Genomic DNA, 19,429 nt, shown 5'->3' on the forward strand with positions numbered 1-19,429 from the left:
AAGAGCTGGACAATACTGAGCATGCATGTATTTTCCCTTCCTTTCAAATCTCACCTGTGATAACATAAATATCATTGCAAGTAAGGAACTCTGAAAATCTTTTAAGATCTGGTTATGAACTATAGGCATGACACATCAGATTGGAGGCAACCACAGGATTTCTGGATGTGGACAGATATGAAAGAGGGCAGGCAAAAATCAGAAACCAAATACCAAAACAACAGCATCGATACCCATACATGATTAAAAACTTCCATTAAAAATGAATTTAAAAATAATGAACATCCAATCTAGAGAGGCAAAACAAAATGCCTTCAAAGGAAATATTGAAAACTCTTCTCAATTGAACAGAGGCAAAAGTAAAAAGAAGCAGAAAAAGAATGGTATATAAAAAACACAAAATACAATGATAGTCATAACAAATATGTCCAATGGTATGCTGCTGCTGCTGTTGCTGCCAAGTCACTTCAGTCGTGTCTGACTCTGTGTGACCTCATGGATGGCAGCCCACCAGGTTCCTCCATCCCTGGGATTCTCCAGGCAAGAATACTGGACTGGGTTGCCATTTCCTTCTGCTAGTGGTATGCTAAAATATGTTTAACAGCTGTTTTCTTTGGAAGAATAAAAGGCCCTGGTTTGTGGAATTTGTGAATTTCTATGGTGTAAATAATTCTACCATGCTGCCATAGCCTATTTCCAGTACGACTGTGATGTCACTGAAAGCAGAGAGATGTGCACAATCAGTTTTTGTGCTGTGGTACAGGCTACATCCTGAAACCATTGAGTATATATGAGTAAATCACAGTGCAGTAAAAAAGAAATGGGAATGGAAAAAATTTTCCTATTCAAAGGTAAAAAATGTTACCAGGTATCTGCTTCCAATTATTCTTCATACACAAGATTTGAAAATTAAGAGTTAACATATACCATAATATACTAATCAGAAAAAAATAGACAACATATGCACTGAGATTGAAAAAACAAACATATCAGAAAAAAATACTCAAATTTTACTGCAAAATGCACCAAGGTATAAAGGCATTAATAGAAAAAAAAAAAAAATAAGATATCACATAATAAAAGAAACAGTTCCCAGGATATCAATATCACAAGTTTGCACACACCTAATAATACTGCCTCAAAAAAAGTACAAAGTCAATTCTATTGAAACTAAAAGGAGAGTTTAACACATTTCTATCAGAAACTTATAAATCAAGTATATAAAATAGCATCAGTGAACTTAAACTAATAATTTTTTATTGACTCAATAGGACATAAAAACATTTTGAAGCTCACATAAAATATTTACAAATTTCACCAATTAGTAGCTCAGAAAAAGAAGTCTTAGCATATTTCAAAGAGTAAATAATATACAGGACATATTTATTACAATTTAATTAAATTTGGAATCAACAATTCAAAGGTGATAGCATTTTTATGTTTAAAAATTAAAAGTGTTCTTCTAAAAAGCAATGAACTAAAGAGGAAACCATAATAAAATTACATATTTTAAACTTGGCAACAATAAAATATTTACAAATCAAAACTTTTGGAAAGCATCCATTAAAGTTTATTGCCGTACGACCCAGTAATCCCCTTGCTGAGCATACACACCGAAGAAACCAGAATTGAACCAGACACGTGTACCCCAGTGTTCATCGCAGCACTGTTTATAATAGCCAGGACATGGAAGCAGCCTAGATGTCCATCAGCAGATGAATGGATAAGAAAGCTGTGGTACATATACACAATGGAGTATTACTCAGCCATTAAAAAGAATACATTTGAATCAGTTCTAATGAGGTGGATGAAACTGGAGCCTATTATACAGAGTGAAGTAAGCCAGAAGGAAAAACACCAATACAGTATACTAATGCATATATATGGAATTTAGAAAGATGGTAACAACAACTCTGTATGCGAGACAGCAAAAGAGACACAGATGTATAGAACAGTCTTTTGGACTCTGTGGGGGAGGGGGGAATGATTTGGGAGAATGGCATTAAAACATGTATAATATCATATAAGAAATGAATCGCCAGTCCAGGTTTGATGCAGGATACAGGAAGCTTAGGGCTGCTGCACTGGGATGACCCAGAGGGATGATATGGGGAGGGAGGTGGGAGGGGGGTTCAGGATGGGGAACACGTGTACACCCGTGGCGGATGCATGTTGATGTATGGCAAAACCAACACAATATTGTAAAGTAAAAAATAATAATAATAAAAATTAAAAAATAAAAAAATGGAATACTAAAGATATCATGCTAAACTAATTACAATTAATACAACTTTATAGATGATTCTCAAAAAAAAAAACAAAAAAAAAATCCAATATAGGGAAATACTTGCTGGAAATGAAGTTTTGTAAAAGTGGAAAAGTATAGTGAGAAAAAGTAAGAATTAGAAAAATGCTTTAAAGAGAAATTGACACTTGAGCTGCATTTTGAAGAATAAATAGAAATTTGTCAGGATAATTTTGGGGAGGACAGCATTTGAAGTGAAGGGAGCAACGTAAGTAGTCAGCAAAATATTAAAGAACATGATGTGTTTGCAGAAGCACAAGTAATCTGGTATTATGAGACATTGTGTCAGGGGATAAAATTGGAAAATAAGTGGTGATCATGTTGTCTAACCTACGTTTCTGTGTCTGACATGCAGTAAGGCCAAGCAAACTGAAACACTGGCATTTGGAGCAGAGAAAAGTTTATTGCAGGGCCTAGCAAGGAAAGCATGTGACTTGTGCTCAAAATACTCAAACTCCCTAATGGTTTTTAAGGGAGATTGTTTATTTATTTAAGGAAGATTTTTCAAAGGGAGAAGTTGGGGTTAGGGCTGCAGGGAGGGTGATGTTCCAGGGACCTTGTGCTCAGCCTGAAGCTATCATCCTGCCTCCTGGATGGGGGCCTTAGTTCCTTTAGAAGAACTCAAAGATATATACTATGTATATTCCTTGAGGGGGAACTAGGGCTCTGCTTTATTGGTAAACTATTGTTTCTTAACTACATTTCCTTTGTTTCTGCATTCCTTCACCTCCCTAAGCAGTAACCCTTTGAATCTACCCTTTGCAATTCAGAGAGAAGGTTTAAGAGACTTCAGTTCTTGCAAACAATAGATGGGGAACCTGGGAAAGCCCCCACCCCCAACCAGGGTTCTGCTTGGTTCTGCTTGTTCAATCAGACATTGAAGATTTTTCTTTTAAAAAATACTAAATTTCTCAGATTTTTACCCTAAAGTTATTGATAACACATTAGAATATTAAACAGGTACATGGCAGGGTCAGTTTTGCATTTTGGAAGGATCATTATGGTACCATCATGAAGGAGTGATAGTTGCAGAGATGGGCATGTTAAGGAGGTGACCAGTCTAAAGCACAGTGATCAAGAATGAGGCTATTGAAATTATCCGGATGTGATATGGTATGTCCTGCATTAGAAGAGAGACAGTCGAATTAGAGAAAGGACAAGAGAAATGACAGTGAATGAGAATGCCACAGTTGATTAAAATATGGAAAGCAGGTGAGAAGAAAGGGCCTGGAATTAATGTTTGATCTCTGTCTTGGGTGGTTCGTTAAATGATAGATTAGTCTTCTGCTGCGAAGTCCAAGAGCAAGGTGCCGGCAAGGTAGGATTCTTTCTGAGGTCTCTTCTCTTGGCTTTTCAGTGGCTGCTACAGGCTCACGTGACATTTTCTTTTGTTTACCTGAAGGAGAGAGAGAGAGAAAGAGAGAGACCAAACTCCTTGAAATCTCTTTTAAAGGCATTAAACCCACTACTAGGGCCATACCGTCATGACCTCATCTAACCCTAATTATCTCCCAAAGGCTCCACCTCCAAATACCATCACTTTGGAGTTAGAGGTTCAACATATGAATTTTTAGGGCACAGTTCACTCTTTAGCAGATGTTAATATGAAAATGTGAAGAGTAGTAAAGAAGAAAGACAATTTGCCCAGGAGGAATAGGGGGTAAGGCTAAAGAGTATCAGTTTAGCTTTGGATATGATGGTGTTTAATTTTGAGTGCCTTTAGGAAATGCAGGTGAAGATTTCTGGCAGACAGCTGGTTATGTAACTAGAATTTTCAGAAAGTGATGGGGGAGTGAGGGGTGAGATGTGATTTGGAAGTATTTATTTATTGCTTGTATAGATATAAAGGAACAAGTGTGATAAAAAGAGGGCCACAGATGGATCCCATGGGAACACTGAGATGGCCCATACATAGAGAAAGAGTGAAAGAGACTGGGAAGAGGCTGAGGGGTGGGAAGAGAAACAAATCTGTGTTGTCATAGAAACAAAAATATGATTGTTATCAGCCATAGAATGTTCAAATAAAGATTTTATTAATCTGATTTGGGCATTAGAATGTTATTGGGGAATTATTCCTAGGACAGTACCTCCATCTTAAATTAACTTTCATTGATTTAGCTATGCCCATCTCTTGCTCCAGGCTTCGTAGGTGGAGCTAGTGGTAAAGAACCAACCTACCAATGCAGGAGACATAAGACTCATGGGTTAGATCCCTGCTCAGGAAGATCCCCTGGAAGAGGGCATGGCAACCCGCTCCAGTATTCTTGCCTGGAGAATCCCATGGACAGAGGAACCTGGTAGGCTACAGTCCATGGCATCGCAAAGAGTTGGACACAATTGAAACGACTTAGTACACACACACATCCTTTTTTCCACTGTGCCTAAGCATGATCCAGAATAGTCCACCTGCTACACTAGTTCTGATAGTGCAGAGAAGGGCCTTGTTTGCTCTTAATGGTTAGCCCAGATAGTAGAATCTCATGCTAAATCAGTACCTTTTCAGATGCCCTCTGTGACCTGAGGTTGATTTTCTCTAATCCAGACCACTGTTTTGAACAAACCTTCTATGACCTTCTGCTTACTGCCCCCTTTTCTCTGATTCCCAGCGCTGTCCCTTGTGCATCTTATCCTGCTGCTTCTGGAAGGAGATCCCTGCTCCTTTCTGGATGCTTTGCATGTTTGATACATTCTGTTTCATGACCTGCTCCTTCGTTCCTCTGTCCCTTTCACTTTTGGAGAGTATTCTTTCAGCAGAGCCTCCTGACTCCTTAGAATTGCTTTTATAAGGCAGTTACTGCTGGTGTTTGCAAGTTCATCTTTACTTTTTTTCAAAACCAAAAAGGAAAAAAAAAAAAAAAGATAAAGGAATTGGCTTCAGCTCAGAGGAAGCATTCTGGGAAGAAAACACATGCGGTCCTGTGATTCTGCATCTTAAACAGGGGCCTTTCCTCATGATGAGAATTACCTTGGCCTGGGCTGAGCCTTCCCAAAGGACCCTTTCCACTTAAGCTTTTTATTAAAAAAGTAAATTGGGATTATTGTATTCCCTCACTTTACATTGGAAGTAAAATTTTTAAATTAATTGTGGCCTAAACTGATAGCAAACAGAGAGGTTCTGATAGCAGCCTGGCGGCCTCTTGTTTAGCCAGCAGAGATTTCAGTTATTGCTTCTGGGAATGGCTTGGCTGAGATATTTTTAATTTACATTTTTTTCTTCCTTCTAATGAAGGATTGAATTATGACTTACGAGAAAATCCCCAGTGTCTTGGAGAGAGAGAGAGAGAGATGTTGACTAACTTCCTCTGACTTGATTGGAGTGCAGTTATTTATTTGAAGCTAGTTTTAAGTCACAGGGGTGGCATTCTGAAGGATTTCTGCACATAAGGGAGTGCTGTCCAGAAAATGTCGTTGGCTCCCCTCAGGAGCCCACTGTGCTCTGACTTCAGTGGCCAGTGTTGTAAAAGATTAGAAGGGCGTCTCTGTACCAGTTACTTATACTCCTGAAATGTCCATCCCGATTGGACCAGTCAACCAGGTTTCAAAGTCAGAAACAGCTCTGGCCCCTCTGAACCTGCCTCTGCCTTAGCAAGTAGGGAATTCCAAATGGTAGCCTCTCCATATAGCCACCACCTGCTAAAGGGAACAATCCCTAACAGACAGAACAGATTTGTAAATGGTAATCTCCGCTGTAACAATCGCTCTCTGCCTGCTACATAGTGGGAATGGTAAAAATGTGGATGTTGCAAAACATAATTACTGGCCTGGAAATGTTCCTTCTGTGGCAGATGGTATGATCAAGAGCAGAGACAGACATGTCCTTCCGCAAACCAAGGGTAATGGTTACACAATAGGCTTAGGTAATAGCCACTAGAGGAGGTAGCTTTAGGTAAAACTCAGTTATGTGTATTAAAAGAACCTCTTTTAATCCGGACAGCTCAAGGAAAAATCTCTTTTGAGGACACCGGGCTTGAGTCCCACTACCAGCACGGGATGCCCAGTGTACGCTTCAAGAACAGAGTGGCTGTGTCAGATTTGCTTGTGTTCTAAGGTAATGCATTCTGGGAGTTTCCATATTTCAGGGAAAGAATTTAAGAAGAAAGAAAGCAACACCAAAACTGAGAACAGAACTTGAGCATAATGACCTTGGAAAAGCATTTGGTCTGTGCCTCCAGTTTTCTGAAAGCAGCTTTCAACTGCAAAAATATTTTTTGAAGTTGCCGATTAGAGAAATCTGTCCTGAAGCTTATTCCAGTTTCCTTCTTGCTGCAGTGCCAACCAGTACATGGTATCTCATGATGCACATCTCTTTGTTTAGCCCACCTTACATATAACTGCTGCACTCCCAGCCCTTCCTGCAAAGACAGAGCATTTTCCTAAGGATTGGATGAAACGCACTGCAGATTCAGTTAATGCATTTTTTTCTAAATGCAAGAATTTTTTTTTTTTCCCCAAGCACTGAGCCAAGTAACACATGGAAAAGAGCCTTTAATGTTTTGTAGAAAACAGTCCCCATTTGGTAATGTACATTGCAAGTTGAAAGATGGCATCCTGGCTTTTCCAATCGGATCTAAAAGACTCACTATTTCCTATTTATTGTTTCTGTTTGGCAGAGCTCAGATTCTTAAAAGCAAGAGGGAGATAATTTCCTAAAGAAATTGAATTTTCTTTCTGATAATTAAGGCCTTGAGAGTCCAATATTTAGAAAAGCTCCAACCGAAAGAGGAAGAGTAAAAAGAAACATTTTATTTCTTGATGTCACCCAAGTTAAGCCTAAAAGACAATGGAAAGTAGTCTCTCTTCTCATATTGGTGCAGTCATCAAATTATTTAGATCACCTGGTACATAAATAGTTTTGCTCTTAGAATTTCCTATTTGTTTCAGCTGGACATATTGGTAGATAGTAACTACCCATGAGAACTACCATGGGTCTCTCAACATTATAAACTCAACAGATGATTTGGCAACAACCACAGTGTTGATGATCACTGTTCTGCACATCCAATGACTAAGTATAAAACCACTGACAAGGGCAGTTATCCTTGTTGCAGTCCTAAATGAAAGAGGTATGAGTGAGAGCAGAGCCAAGGGAAATAGGTCCACCATACTCTAAATGCCACAGAAGAGACGCCTCCATGAAGATTAGAAAGAAATGATAAGCATGACGCTGTGGCACACTGATGTCAACTCAATGGTGGTTGCCGGTCTGTATGTTTATGAGGATACCCATAGTAGTATTCAGGTTTTATGCCAATTTTTTAATGAATTGGAAGCCCTGTATTCTTACTTTATTTTGTTAAAAGTATTCAGCTGAGGATAACCCCATACAAAATAAATAATGTATTTCCATACCTTAAAAAAGGGTGAGATTTTAGATAAGAAAGTGCTCTTCTCAGGAGCATGTTTATTTCCTCAAACGTTGTGTCTTTCCAATAATTGTAGGGGAAAACAAGTAGTAAAGTAATAAGCATATTTTTGTTTTAATATTTTTTCCTAATAGTACTAAGATTCTTTGGACCATTTGTACATAAAGGACCGGAGAGGAAATGGCTGTCATTCATCCCAAAGCCTGAAGCATGGTCAGGATCACATGTCATTTGGAAACAAAAGAGTGTAATGCGATGTGGGTAGCCCCCTCACCTGTTCTGTTCTCCTTCAGAGGTGGAAAACATGCTTTTCTCTTCTTTCCTATAAATCTGCAGTGTAGACTTGAGAGCCTGCACTCTGATTCCTTTGGTTCCTTACAGTCTTTATTGTGTGTGCTGGGCTGTGCTTTTATATTATGAATGATGTTTTAAAGATTAAGACTCTGGACAACGTGCCATATCTTACTTATCATGACAGCCCCGGAAGCAGGGTAATTGGGAGTGGGGAGTCAGAGAGGGCTGAGTGAGCTTTTGCCCACGGATGTGACTTCCTATGGATAAATGAGCATGAAAAAGCAGAAACACCTTTTCAAAATATAGTCGAAATACTGTTGTCAAACTACCAAGCTTAAATTTACACTGTGTAATATCTGTGACTGACCTACTGTCTAACTGCTTGCAAATGGTTTCTCCTCCAAGCAGATGTAGGTAATGAGAATTTTATTCCAGCAATTCTCTATTTCAAACAGAATTCTGTAGGAGGTGCCGGTCTCTTTATACATTATTAAATCTCTCACTGAGGATTTTTTCCCCTGAAATCTGACCTAAGGTTTTCATTGGAAACTATTGAATTCTGAGTTGATTTGGAGTGCCTAGCAACTTAGATGAGCTGCATCAGTTTGAGTTAGATTTCATGTTGCACGAACTAAAGTGTGTTTCCAGTGTCTGCCAGAAAAATCTGGGACCTTCTGTCCTCTGCCAGCCCCACCTCACTGTGCCATGGCTGTGCTTTATTCAGCAGCATGAAATGGGTGCCCTGTTTCCAGCGGAAATGAGTACTGAGTAGGAAGCCCTCTCTTCTCTACTTGCATGATTCCTGCCAGAAGATACACGAACCTAAAGAAGCGAGTCGTTTGTCTTCGCTCCATCCCGTCCTTCTGTGTCCCAGCTCACACCTGCTCTACAAGGAATATGCTGCCAGTTACCTAAATGCGGTCAGAGAACTAAATAGGATCTTGATAAATAGGGGAAACAGATGGAGGCTAGAAGCTTTTGCAAAGTTAAAAGAATGGTGTGCTTAATAGACTAAATGCTTAATAGCAGTAATAGCTGCCAAGTCACTACATAACTCACTAATATGCATGAACTGTAGCAGCAAGAAAGTGACTGCCTTCGGTCTCAAGGACTTTCCTAAAAATTCAAGGTTGTAAGAACCTAACCTAGAGAATAATTACTTGTCCAGACGTGATAACAGACTCTGGCAGAACAAAAATGACAGCTTGATTCACAGACAAATATAAGTCGGTCTTGGATGTCTGGCTTCCATTTTTCTGAGGAGAGATAGATGTCTTTAAAAAGCCTCAGCAGTGAACATCCTGTCAGTTTAAAAGGTCAGACACTGAAGTGTATCAGAAGAGATGATGCTGCACACACCATTGAGAGAAAAGAAATTGATTTCATTATCCTCGTTCATCTGCTATGGATTAATTCAGTTCCCAATATTGTGGCAATCAAGGCACTTTTGTATGCTGTCCTGACCTAATTGAGGAACCAGGTAATAAACAGCAGTACCAGGCAGGAGGGCAACTATGGCTGAGTTAAAAATCCTTAGAAATAAATGCCGTTTGGAACAGAGTTGGGAGTTTATGCAGTCAACTGCAAGTGACTAAGAAAAAAAGAGCACAAATAAAAAACAACCCCCAGAAACACTTCCCTGTATGTCAGAAAGTGAATTTGCGTTTTGGGTAGCCAGTAAGCCACACCAGGGCTTGAAAACAGTCCTGTAAGAGACATTTTGCTATTCACAGGGGACAGTATAGACGTGACTGAGGGGGTAGAAAAATGCTGGAAGACTGGTACCTTCCCATGTCAGAGGGCTGAATTTCTGCCAGTCCAAACTTCTCAGTAGTTTAAATGCCACATCTCGAAAGAGAATACAGCAGCTCCTCCTAAACCAGCTGCTTCTGATTTTCTGTTTGCTCCATCACTCCAGCTTAAAACCTTCAACATCAGGTTAATCTGGTCATCTAGGACCCCTTAAATTACTTGCCAGTTTATGTTCATTCTGCTTCCAGTGAATTCACAATGTCTTCTTTATCTCTTCCTTTCTTTCTACTCCCACTTACATAGTCCTCACAGAAGCCCTTATTACTCCTCACTTGGACAACTGTAATAGTTTTCTAACTGTCTCCTCACCTACCCTTTCCAAACACTAGTGCAGTCTACTCACAACTGACATATTAATCCTGCTAAAGTCTTTCTTTAATCATATCCACCTCTTGCTCTAAAATGTCAGATGGCTTCCCAGTGACTACTAAATTAATACTAAGTTTTCACCCTAGCATTCAAGGCTCCGGAGGGTAAGCCTTAGCTGCTCATTTGTGCCTATCCCATTAGTCTTCCATGCCCCTTATGCTCTGGTCAGTCTAGACTGTGAGTCAATCCTAAGCCACATTTCCTGAGTATCTCCATTTGTGTTTCTGTTCATTCTTTTCCTTCTTCTTGGGATGTCCTTTTCCCTTACTTTAGCTCAGAATCCAGCCCATTCTCCAAGGTCAGTCATGAAACGCTTCATAGAACACTCCCTGACTTTCCTCTACTGAACATAATTTATCTCTGTTATTTATACCTCTCTTATGGCACAGATCATAACCCCATGGAACAGTTTAAAGATTGCAAGGACTTAGAATAAGAAGACCTATTCTACTTTTGTCTCTTATGAATTGGGGCAAGACATGTAACCTTTTAAAAATCTCAGTTTAGATAGTTAAATTCAACAAATATTTATTAAGAATCAACCTTATGTTTGGAATGTGTCAATGAACAAAACAAATACCTTACATTCTGGGAAGAGGAGACAAACCCGCAGACATTTCAAAATGTACAAAGTTAGTGAATAACTGGTATATGTTGTAAGATGATCCTTAGTATGATTTTTAAAAAGCAGAAAAGAACACAGAAGATGGGAGAGGCAGAGGCAAGTTATCAGGGTAGGCCTTATTACAAAAATAGTATTGAAGCAAAGTCTTAAAGGAGGCAAAGGAGTTCACCACATGTCTATCTGGGGAAAATGCAATCCCAGCAAAGAAAACAGCCAGTGCAAAAAATTAGGACTGACTGGAGTGGAATGAGTAAGGAAGAGACTAAAGAGGGAAACATTTAAAGAGATAATGAGAACAGAGAAGAGACTTTAAGGGCCTTGCAGTCCATTGCAAGACTTTTTATTTTATTCTCAGTGTGAAATGGGAGCCACTTCAGGTTTCTGGCATATCCAAGTAATCTGATGTGCATTTTAGAAGGGCCACTCTGACTTCTCTGTTGTGACTGTGGTGGACAAAGTGGAAGCAAGGAGACCAGTCAGGAGTGTATATATGAATATGGCAAGACATGCTGATGGTTTAAGTGAGAACAATAACAATGGAAGTAAGGAGAAGTAGACAAAATCTGGATGTATTTTCAAGGTTTCCTTATGGACTGAATGTGATATGGAAATAAAGAGAGAAGTCAAGATTGATTCCAAGATTTCTGGCAAAATGGCACAATGGAGTCACCATCAATTGAGACGGGGAAGACTGGGTAAAGCAATTTGGAGAGGAAGGCAAACATTAGGGGTTCAGTTCTGAACCTACTTGGACTTTGAGATTTCATTTAGGCATCCAAGCTAAAAAAAAAAAAAAATATATATATATATATATATATATATATATATAGGCAGTTGGAGGTATACAGCTATAAGATGGGAATAGTAAATCTTACACCATTCAACAGAGTTGACCTAAAGATGAAATATGATGAGATTATGCATGCAAATTTTGTATTACTTACATATGCTATCCTGTGTTTCCTTTCTATTATTATTTAGTGTTTTTGTATGTAATTTATGTCTGATATGTATTCTGAATCTTCTTGAAGCCAAAGCTATGATCATTTTATTTTTCACTCATTTTGAAAAAAACATGTGTTGTTTGTCTCTTTTTATAAAAAATACAACTTCACTGGAGACAATAGTGACAGATGTTAACCAAACTTACTGCAGTGATCGTTTTTCAATATATACAAATATCAAACCAATAACTTCTGTACCTGAAGCTAATATATTATGTCAATTATACTTCAGTAGAAGAATGAAAATGTAGAAAATAGCAATAATCATAAAAAAACAAGTTAAAAATAACTACCTGTCATCACATCACTCGCAGATAAAAACTGATAATATTTTGGTATATCTTTGAACTTTACTTGATTATATCTTGGTGGTTTCTTACTTTGGGTGTATTCTTCCCTCATGATATTTGTTAATATTATAATCTTTCTCACTAACATTTTTAAAAATATTTACTCTTGTGAATTAAAATATATATTTCAGGTTTTCAACAGATAGACCTGTTTAAAGGAGACATACAGAAATACATACTTTTCTGATTTCTTTACAACTTTTTTGTTCCCTTGGTTAGTTACACCAACACTTAAATCTAAGATTTTCAAGTCACAATCTTTCTTGACATTGTGTCTTCAATATTGAAAAAAAAATAGCTGTTTCCTCCCAAAACCTATGCTAAAGGTTTCTCAGTAATTGCTACATACACACTGATGTCAGCTGTGTGATTGTTTTTGTCATGAATTTTTAACCTCACTCCTGACTCTATTTTATGTTTCAATTCTTATTTTTCTTTGTTCCTATACTACCTAATTGCATTTTTTGTGCCTTTTAAAGTTTAAAAAAAATCTTTTTTTGGAGGAAGTGTCAACCGGCCAACCAACAACAAGTGTGTTTATACCATGGAAGCAAAAGCTAGATATGAATGACTGTTAATGGTCTCTAGCTCCCAGATGAGAAGGAAGAAAGAATATGTATGCACAGAATGATGACTTTAAGTACTCTTCTAGTTCTAGATTTCATAGGCTTTAGAAATGATGTAATTTTGCTTTCTTAGATTTGTATTTCTTAGACTGGATCATTATGGAAAAAAAAATATATTCCACAATTATTTTCTAGTGGGAAGGGTAAAAATAATGATTAATCAAACATTACTATAAAAGCCAACACCTATGTTGCCCAAGCTGCAATGTATATATTTATTGTCATTATTAATATGATTACATTTGTATTTTGGACAGTCATTTGGCTCAGTATTAATTTTTTCTTTTGGAGGAGATAAAGGTTTATGGCAGGGCCAAGCAAAGAGAAGGGGCCAACTTCAGTATTAACAGTTTAAGGTAAAAGTGTCTCCAACCTTTTATCCAATTTCTGTCTTCTAGCAGAAAACCTATTCATAGTACTAAATTATAATATAGGGACTATTATATATAGTATTACTATACTATATATAATACTATTATATTATTATATATTATATATGATACTATTATAAATATTATATATTATACTATATTATATATACTATATAAAAATATAGTAAAATTATACTATAATAAAATATAGGCAGACAGGTAATTTACTTCTAGTAGTTTGGTTATCCAAATATTTAATACTTCAATAAAAGAAGGTATTGCATTAGTGAAAAAAATAATCTCCAATCCTCCTGGGTTCTTTCTGTTCAGATATAAATAATTAATATTTATGAGGAAAATAATAAATAGATATGAACATCTGCACAAAATATCATATACAATTTGAAAGAAAATGAAGTCTAAGCCTAGGGTAGCAATGGATAAGAAATAGACAAAGGAAATATGCATACAGAACTCAAACATCATCTCAGAGCATTAGGAAACTTTAATATAAATGTGAGTCCATAATTATTAAAATTAACTCTATTTCTATGGTCTTACACTACCTATAGTTTTTGCAGAGAAAATGGTCTTGATAAAGCAGCAAAAATATAATAAAAATTATCTTGTGATGAATATTGTCATACTGGGTTTTACATTACTTTAAACTGAGGAGTAAAATAAAGGTTAAAAAGCAGTATTTGGGAAAACAAAGTCATAAGAAGTTCATTTTTAAAGGGCAGGGCAACCAGATTAAGCATAAAGTGACAGCGTTATTTTTGTTTGTCATTAAGATTATTACAACAGTTGCTGCACGTCTTGACTCACTGTTTTGGTTCATACTGAAGCATCGTTCTTTTTGAGCACTGCAAACGGTACAATCAGCGGACAAAGAGACAGCAGTGCCCAGATCTAAATCACTGGCGCTGAACTCAGGGAGAACACTCATGGAGCAAACAATTCATTCTCATTTCTAGTTGGCTAAGTTACCTGGGGTCCACACAAGGACAAAAATTAAAAGATGTAATGGATGGCATATCCTACAATATGTGGTCTGGCAGACAGAGTTCTGAGCGTCAGTAGCTGCATTCTTGCAACAGGCAACAACAGTCATGTGCTCCACGTCTAAGGGGTTCCAGCTATTAATTTGGGTGACAGCTCCCTTTTGCCAATATGGATAGTCTACATTGAGCAGGACTGCTGGTGAAAAATTTCCTTAGCGTTCTTGAGGCAGGTAGAAAAGAACCTCTCTCTCTAACCTGATACCATCCTTGCCTATTATCCAAGATCTTTTTCTATCAAGTTTGATTCTGATCCCCCGTCACAACTTGTAGAAACATTTCAAACAGAGTGGTCTAAATATGCTTAACTGTATCTTCAATTTGGATTCAAAAGGAAAGTTACTTAGAGAACAATATCTATGACTTCAGGGGCATACATAGAAGTAGAAATAAATGGACTTTCTAGTAGATTAAATGCCAAAACTAAATTGAAGTATTTCATATGCTGGAGAAAAATGTAATTTATAACATATGTGCCACAGATTATGGTGAAAGTTCTGGTAATAGTAAGTCAAAGCCACTGTTGATTTAAATGACATATTGTTTCCTTTTTTGTTGAGGGTTCATATTTTTCATTTACTGAATTTAATCTTTTTTTTTCCTATATGAGGAACAGATGAATCATAGCTCTACAAGTGCTGCCTGAACTAATAAAAACTAATAATGCCATTTGCAAAAGTGGCCAAAAGTTGTTTTTTTGGTTTTTTGGGTTTTTTTTTTAAGATTTTTATCTTATATGTCTGCTGCCAAATGCAATCATGTTTTAAAGCAAGCACTAGGTATGCCCCCTCTTCACTCAAGAGTAGAATGATAAAAATCTTTGTACTCCAAAGTGCACTCTGAAAATTGGACAGTCTATCTGGTAGACCTGGATACATTCAACAGGATGTGCACTCCAGTGGATGCACTGGTTTTGTGCAGGTTTCATAAATGTGCCTACTTACTACCTTCCAGAAAAAAAAAAAAAATTGTCAGAAGTGGGCTTCCTGGAAAGACTTTCCTTATTTCATAGAGAGTAGGTGAGTATTCGGAGAAGGCAGTGGCACCCCACTCCAGTACTCTTGCCTGGGAAATCCCATGGATGGAGGAGCCTGGTAGGCTGAGGTCCATGGGGTTGCTGAGAGTCAGACACGACTGAGCGACTTCACTTTCACTTTTCACTTTCATGCCTTGGAGAAGGAAATGGCAACCTACTCCAGTACTCTTGCCGGGAGAATCCCAGGGTCGGCGGAGCCTGGTGGGCTGCCGTCTATGGGATCGCACAGAGTCGGACACGACTGAAGTGACTTAGCAGCAGCAGCAGCAGGTGAGTATTAGGATGAGTATTTTAGGAAACTGGAAGAATTCAGACTACCACGCACTTGATTGGAAATAAGTGGCTGAACACATCCATTCCCCCTACCACTAAAATGATAACAATAAAATTATACAAGAAATTAATAAATCTATAACATTTGTGGCAATAAGAAAGACTGCCCGAAATGTCTAGGACAGTTGAAACAATGTCTGGAAACTGGAAAGCGACCCAAAATCCATATGGCAAAAAATTATCACAGCGCATAGGCCTGGTTCCTTGTTGTTTAGTCACTCAGTTATTCTTGTCTCCTCTGTGACCCCATGGATTGTAGCCCACCAGGCTCTTCTTATCCATGGGACTTCCCAGGCAAGAATACTGGTGTGGGTTGCCATTGACTTCTCCAGGGGGTCTTCCTGACAGGGACTGAGCCTGCATCTCTCAGGTCTCCTGTGTTGGTTGGTAGTTTCTTTACCACTGAGCCACCAGGGAAGCCTAGGAAGCCTTAATTAGGGTATAAAAAGGAAAGAAAGAAAAAGGCAGAGTAAACATGTTGTCAGCAATACCCTAGCCTGGTGATAGCAAGAAAAAGAATTTGGAAGAATGCAGCAGGGATACAACAGCATGTTTCAAATATTGTTAGTATGGAAACTGGAGTGCTGTGATAGTACAAAGGTAGAAGCTACAACTTGGGGCTTTCCTGACGTAGCAGTACTCTCATTCTGGAGAGCTGCACTGACCACTGACCCTCAGGAAGTCTGAGTGGGGAAGTTGTGATACAATCCAGCTGTGTCCATTCACTTATTCTCTCCATCTCTTGAACCTCTACCTCTTCTTCACAACATTTTTGCTATCGAATTGTAAACCAGGATAGAATAATTGCTTAAAGGACCAAGTCCAGAGTCACAATCTCTGGATTTAATCTAAATTTTGCCAAGTTAGTAGCTGTGCAACACTACATGATTACTTAAGCTCTCTTTACTTCAATGTCCTTTCCTGTAAAATGGATTTATATTAGTATCTACTACTAGGGTTGTTGCATTTTATAAGCTAGTATATGTACTCAGCACATAGATAAGCACTGTATGTTTGTTTTTTTATTATTATAATGGAATTATGATTATTAATTTGAAAGGAAGAGTTGAGAAACTTAGTGTAAGAAAACAGGAACACAGATGAGAAATTATGAAATAAAAGAGATTAAAGAAGAAAAGACAATTAAGAATGTTAAAAGATGTGGAAAATAGGTTCATCTATGTAGTCAGATTTCCACTAGGAAATTAAAGTGAGAAAATTATGAAAGAAATAGAAAATGTCCCTGAGTGAATATCTGTTATTAAATTAAAAGAGATTCCCGAGTACAAAGAAATAAAATTTTATTCCTGTGAGTTTGCAATGCAAAAAAAAAAAAAAAAAATTAAAAAGAAACACAAACTGTCTTATGAAATTTCATAAATATAAGAATCAGGAGGAAAAAAAATTCTGAAATTTTTCAGAAGAAAACTACAGTTTACCTAAACAATCGAACTTGCTTGAGGCTTCTCATGAGCAACATTGGAAGCCAGAGGTCAATGATGCATTGCCTTCAAAGTTTTTCAGGAAAATTACTTTGAAAGAAAATAGTATGTCCAGCTAAATATCAATCAAGCGTGGCAATAAATACACACACACACACACATATATATATTTGCAGGCATATGACTTAAAAAGTGTACATCACACAACTCAGATGTATTTTTTTTGAAGATAAGCTTAGGCAAAAAAAAAAAAAGGAATTGAAATAAACGCAAGATATAAGAGATGAAGAATTGGGGAATAAACCTAGATTGTCATTAAAGGATATTATGAACTGACAGTTTGTTTGTAGAAGTTACACATAGCAGAAAGTCTTAACTGGTTTAAACAATAAGAAAATTTATTTGAAAAATGAGAACATTATGAGTTAGTGAACCACCAGGGTTGATTAATTCATTGGTTCAATTTTGTCACCAAGAATCCAATTTCTTTTCAATTTTCTACTTTGCCACCTTCTGAAAATTTCCCTGCTAGGATCACAGGATGGCCAATGCATTTCAGATGTCACATTTAGATATGAGAAAGTCCAGCAGGGGAAGGGGAGAGAGAGAAAAGGGAGTCTCTTCCTCTGTGTTCACCCCCTTCTCTCCACTTTTATTCAGTAGATAAAATATCCCAGAAGCCTCTAACATATTCACTTTTATTTATCATTGGCCAGAATAGAGTATTTGTATATCCCTAAACCAATCACTAGCAAGGAGAATAAGATTATCATGATTGTTTAAGAGAAAACAGAAAGTTTCCTGAGTGTATGCAGCAGGTCCAAGTTCATCAAACTGTGTACAATAAATATGTGCAGTTTTTTTTGCATCAATAATATCTTAATAAATCTGTTACTTTTAAAAAATTTTATGTAGTTAATTTTTTGAATTTTAAAAATGTTTGGTTGCATTGGTTTTTCATTGCTGTGCATGGGCTTTCTCTAGTTGTGACAGCCGGACACTACTCTTCATTGTGGTGTGCAGGTGTCTCGTTGCGGCGGCTTCTCCTGCTGTGGAACGGGTTCCGGGGCACACGGGCTTCAGTAGTTACAGCACGCGGTCTCCACAGTTGTTGCACATGGGCTGAGTTGCCCCATAGCAAGTGGAATCTTTGTGGACCACGGATTGAACCTGTGCCTCCTGCGTTGGCAGGTGGATTCCAAACCATTGGACTGCCAGGGAAGTCCCTGTTACTTGAAAACTAAATAAATAACTAACAGCAACAAATATGACCTTTTTCTTCAAGGAACATGGGAAAGGATAGATGTTAGACTAAGAAACATGATTTACAATTGAAATTGGTGCAGATGTAGATTTACAAATTCTGCTGGTACATGTTAGAACCCAAAGTCAGTAAGCCCTATGAATAATATTCTTGACAATAAAATTGATACCTTTACATGGGTTTTTTGATTCAGATGATTATGATTAACGATTAAGAGAGGAAGGCATATGCCTTTTCTGTAGAGAATAAGAAGAGAGCTAGGGAGTTAAAAATTTTAAGAAGAAGGGGGAAAAAACATGTATAAGGGCATGTTTCAGATATGAAACATGATAAAATATGGTCTGAGTCTAAGCATGGGAAGTGTCTGACTCAGTGTCCTGAACGATAGACCCAACCCCACTGGTTAGGTAATTTAGAAAAGACTGACAAATAGCTGAGTTAACAAGTAGTCATTTTGGATTTATCAGTTCTCCATGATGTATTTTTTTGGTACTCTGAACATCATTTATCTTTTTTATAGGATATTTTGTTTACATATTAATCAATTTCTTTTGTAAAATCATCATGAAAGTAAGTGTAAGTTTTGAAAACTATTCTTTACAATCAAAAAGGTTTCAAATTGTTTGATATTTACATCACATAAGCACTTTCTTCTGATTTCTTTGAGAAAACGGACTCAGTTTTACTCCCTGGAAACTTAAACTATTAAAGAAGTACACAGTTTAAACAAAAATGAACTCAAACTATGATCATAACTTTAAGAAAAAACTTCTAAGAATTAATATCTATTGTGTTGAAGAAACAAAGTTCAGACATCTTTTTCAGGTTTTTTGCTAAAATTAAACTTAATAAAATTAAAAACATTTTATTTTTGTGAAATTTAAAAAAAATTCAGTTCATTGGCCAGCACATGTCTGCATACCTGTGGTGTAACTTATCGAAATTGGGCCTCTCAACTATCTTAATAAAGCTGAGTATCTTAATAAAGCTGCACTTCTATTTCAGCTGTGATTTTCCACCTCTGTGTGGGTTTGACTCATCCTGACCTTAGGTATTGCAGGGGATAGTCTATAGAAGCCAAAGATGACTGGTTGACTTCATGGACCCAAGCAAATGAGACACTCGGGTTTCTGCCCTCTTGATAACTTACACCTACCCCACACATGTAAAAAGA

General features: G+C 37.3%; 1 protein-coding gene across 18 annotated transcripts in view; it reads left to right on the forward strand.

Moving 5' to 3' along the window:
* The window catches only part of LOC147349347 (uncharacterized), a 690,773-nt gene that overhangs the window by 614,434 nt on the left and 56,910 nt on the right, over positions 1-19,429 (forward strand). For 13 of the 18 annotated variants that reach the window (XR_015150388.1, XR_015150390.1, XR_015150386.1 and 10 more), the window contains 2 exons: positions 6,240-6,353; positions 7,803-17,896. The exons of 3 other annotated variants lie outside the window; for them this stretch is intronic. Coding sequence is in view for 1 of the 15 variants with exons in the window: in XM_086365239.1 (XP_086221365.1) it covers positions 6,240-6,352 (113 nt within the window). In the remaining 14 variants the exon portion in view is untranslated. Of the gene's footprint in view, positions 1-6,239; positions 6,354-7,802; positions 17,897-17,975; positions 18,256-19,429 lie in introns of those variants that run through there. 2 more of the 18 variants (XR_015150393.1, XR_015150402.1) reach the window with 2 other exon arrangements.

This window comes from Bos grunniens, chromosome 21 (genome assembly GCF_055505025.1).
Source record: "Bos grunniens cultivar Pamir isolate PY7600 chromosome 21, Bosgru_T2T1.0, whole genome shotgun sequence".
NCBI lineage: Eukaryota > Metazoa > Chordata > Mammalia > Artiodactyla > Bovidae > Bos > Bos grunniens.